The sequence below is a fragment of the Gregarina niphandrodes genome (genome assembly GCF_000223845.1).
Source record: "Gregarina niphandrodes unplaced genomic scaffold scaffold00011, whole genome shotgun sequence".
NCBI lineage: Eukaryota > Apicomplexa > Conoidasida > Eugregarinorida > Gregarinidae > Gregarina > Gregarina niphandrodes.
Window position 1 is genome coordinate 95323 of NW_011645781.1, and position 2976 is coordinate 98298.

Consider the following 2976-nt stretch of genomic DNA (forward strand, 5'->3'; position numbering starts at 1 on the left):
CCAGTCGACTGAACATTGGTTGTTTCGATGGTTATTATATCTATGATTGATTGAGACGTTGTGAGGGGTTGACAGGTGTGCTTAAGATGGGTGTTTGAGATAATCATTGATTTTAGACGATGGACAGGTGGGCATGATCAGCCAGCAAGAGTTGATTCTTGCTCAGAGTACTCAGTTAGCCAACCTGCGGATTGAAGTAGATGGCCTCCGGGAGTCTCTGCAGTCCATGTATAGTGACGTAGAACTGCGGATTAATTCCGTGCTAAAGGAAGCACAAGCCTCGGCCTTACGGAGCTTTATTTCAACACCACATCCGGCCTGCATCAAAGAACCGGATGAGGACTACCAGGTAAGAGGTAACTTCCGCTGACGATGCCTATGCAGTATTGGCTCATAATGGCAAACGAACTGAACAAGCTCCGGCTTCAATTACACCATTTCATGGAGGGTACGCGGGTCCAATTGTACATTCTTCATAACGGCATCAGGGATCTAGTCCAGGACGAACGACCTAGAGTGGATCCGTCTCTAGAGCGACTTGTAAACCACTACGGATTACCAAACTCCAATCTACCAGACGATGTATCACCTTTCATTTCTGCACCCATCATTTCATCCCCGACATCAGGTCGACCAACCCAACCAAATGATTCACTCAACGGCCACGATACCCCAATTGAAACACCTGTGCCAATTGAAACACGTGTGCCAACTGAAACACGTGTGCCTTGTGACATTCATCAGATGATTCCGTTGGGTAATTCGGATATTACACCCAGTCCCGCTCAGAAGGTCATCGGTCATAAAAAGGTGAGTGATGTGGATAGTGAAGAACAATGTGTCGACTGGGATGAGCCGCAACAGTCTCCCGCGACGAAAATTCTATCGAAGGATGCCTTCATCAAAGTTTCCGGCCAGAACATGATTCTGTCGAACATACCCCGGCCTTCTGGTCAACTGGGTGGGGCTGGTGAGCTCCCACCAGACCTTAGGCGTCTTGGTGATGAAGCGCCGGTGGGTGTAGAAGCTGAAGAACTGGAATCACCTCCACAGGAATTACAACCACAACTTCTACAACCCAGAGCATCTGTAGAACACAGAACACCCGTGCAGTCCGAACAGTTGCTTGTACCAACAACCATGCGAACAGTTGCTCCGTCAAGTACCTCCCAGTCCGCTACTGCAGTCATTTTCCCCACAGTATCACCGAGTCTAAAACAGACTTTCGGTGTTCAATTGCTTGTATCAGGAACTGAAGCGAACAGCCATTTTGAGGACGTGAATCGAATTGTTGACGAACTTGGTGACACTGCTGAATTTGATGACACTGCAATGGCTCCCCTGCTACCCACTGAAAGTGCTGTACTCATCAGGGATGAGATTGAGGAGATTCAAGAGGCACACAAATTCCAGGCCGATAGACATCACGGTGTATGCATTGATGATAGCGCCATGTATGGGAGACCCTTTTGTCCCGATTATGATGATGCAGAAACCTTTATACCGACCGCCTTTCCTATCGAGGCTACTTGCCACGGTGAGTTTCTGCTGACTCCGAGCGACACTTGCCATTCCGCAATACGGGATGCACCCACCCCGGCAACAACCACGTCTGTTTGTCGCCAGGCGCAGACCCCGTCACTCGGCCAGTCCAACGACGGGCTACCCGATTTGACCTCTGATGACCCTTCTGGTTACGACCAGGATGTTTTTCATCCCAGCAAGGGTCGATACCGAGGAGGACGTCTGGAGGGACTGAGGAGGTTCTGTCGGATGGATGCGGACTCTGACTTCCGTTTTTCTCCCCCTCAGACAGGGAGTCACGCGTCCGGATTTGACGCCTCTCGACGGGGGCTTACAACAACGCCCGGGACGATGACGCAAGGGACTGTGACGCAGGGCACTACAACGCAAGGCACGCGTAGTGATATCGTAGTCAATGACCGCGGGCCCTGCTACGACGGCCATTCAGGTGACTCTGCCAGCCTTCCGCGATTGGATGAAATGAGTGCATCAAGTCTTACCTGCCACCCCCTCAGTCAGAATCCGTTCGCCGTTTATCGTCTAGACCCAATGGAACCCCTTCATCTACTGTCTTCCGGACCCACCTGCTCTTCTAGACCTTATTCCCTAAACCCAGATGCCGGGCCGCTGAACTCTCGACCGGAACGGTTGTCTTCGTCTACGGCAAGTGCAGTCATCGTTTCTGCGTCTCCAGGATCTCTTTACCCGAGAGGCCCTGATCCGGGTCGGGGTGAGCACGGGGCCAAGGCAGAGCGCGGTTTGGTGGGAGAGCCTACTGGGGCCGGTAAGGAAGTTTCTGGTAAGGAAGTTTCTGGTAAGGAAATTCCGGGTAAGGAAATTCCGGATAAGGAAATTCCGGATAAGGAGGTTCCTGGAAATGCAGGCTCTGCTGAAGTTTCTGTTAAGGAAGTTTTTGTCCCTGATAAAGGTGTTTCTGAGATGGAAGTATCCGGAAAAGAAGTTTCATTAAGTGGTAATCCGTTTGGTAAGAAGCGCCCATCCCATGCCGAGGAGCCACGCAGCCCGGCGCCGACGTCCAAGAAGGGTGCGGCGTCTGGCAAAGTGCGGCAGAGAGTTGTGGGTACGTTGTTCGAACATCGGCCGCCTGTGTTCACCGCACCAAGCAGTTCCCAGTTGACGAGGAGGATTGAGCCGGGCTCATTGGACGAGAGACCGGCAACTTTGGCCCAAGCCTTCATGGTCAGCCCGGCAACTGCAACGGTTGGTCGCCCAGTCACTCCCTCTGTCGGTGCTTATGACTTAGTGGGCCAAAGTCCATTAACCCCAAGGTATGACCAGTTGGCGATTGTGAGATTGTGCGATGAGGACATGCGCAGAATCGGTGTAGAGGTGGCAAAAGGAATAAATATCTGGCTGGCGAAGAGTGAGAGGACGAAGAATGAGAGGATGAAGAGTGAGAGGATGAAGAGTGAGAGGATGAAGAGTGAGAGG

At 51.8% G+C, this 2976-nt stretch overlaps 1 protein-coding gene across 1 annotated transcript; it reads left to right on the plus strand.

Moving 5' to 3' along the window:
• Window positions 1–133: 133 nt before the first annotated feature.
• Window positions 134–2912, plus strand: GNI_067110 (hypothetical protein; the record flags this gene model as incomplete). The annotated part of the gene is made up of 4 exons (XM_011131875.1): window positions 134–349; window positions 385–1537; window positions 2219–2813; window positions 2873–2912. The coding sequence occupies 4 exons, from the start codon at window positions 134–136 to the stop codon at window positions 2910–2912; spliced, it is 2004 nt and encodes a 667-aa protein (XP_011130177.1).
• Window positions 2913–2976: the final 64 nt, after the last annotated feature.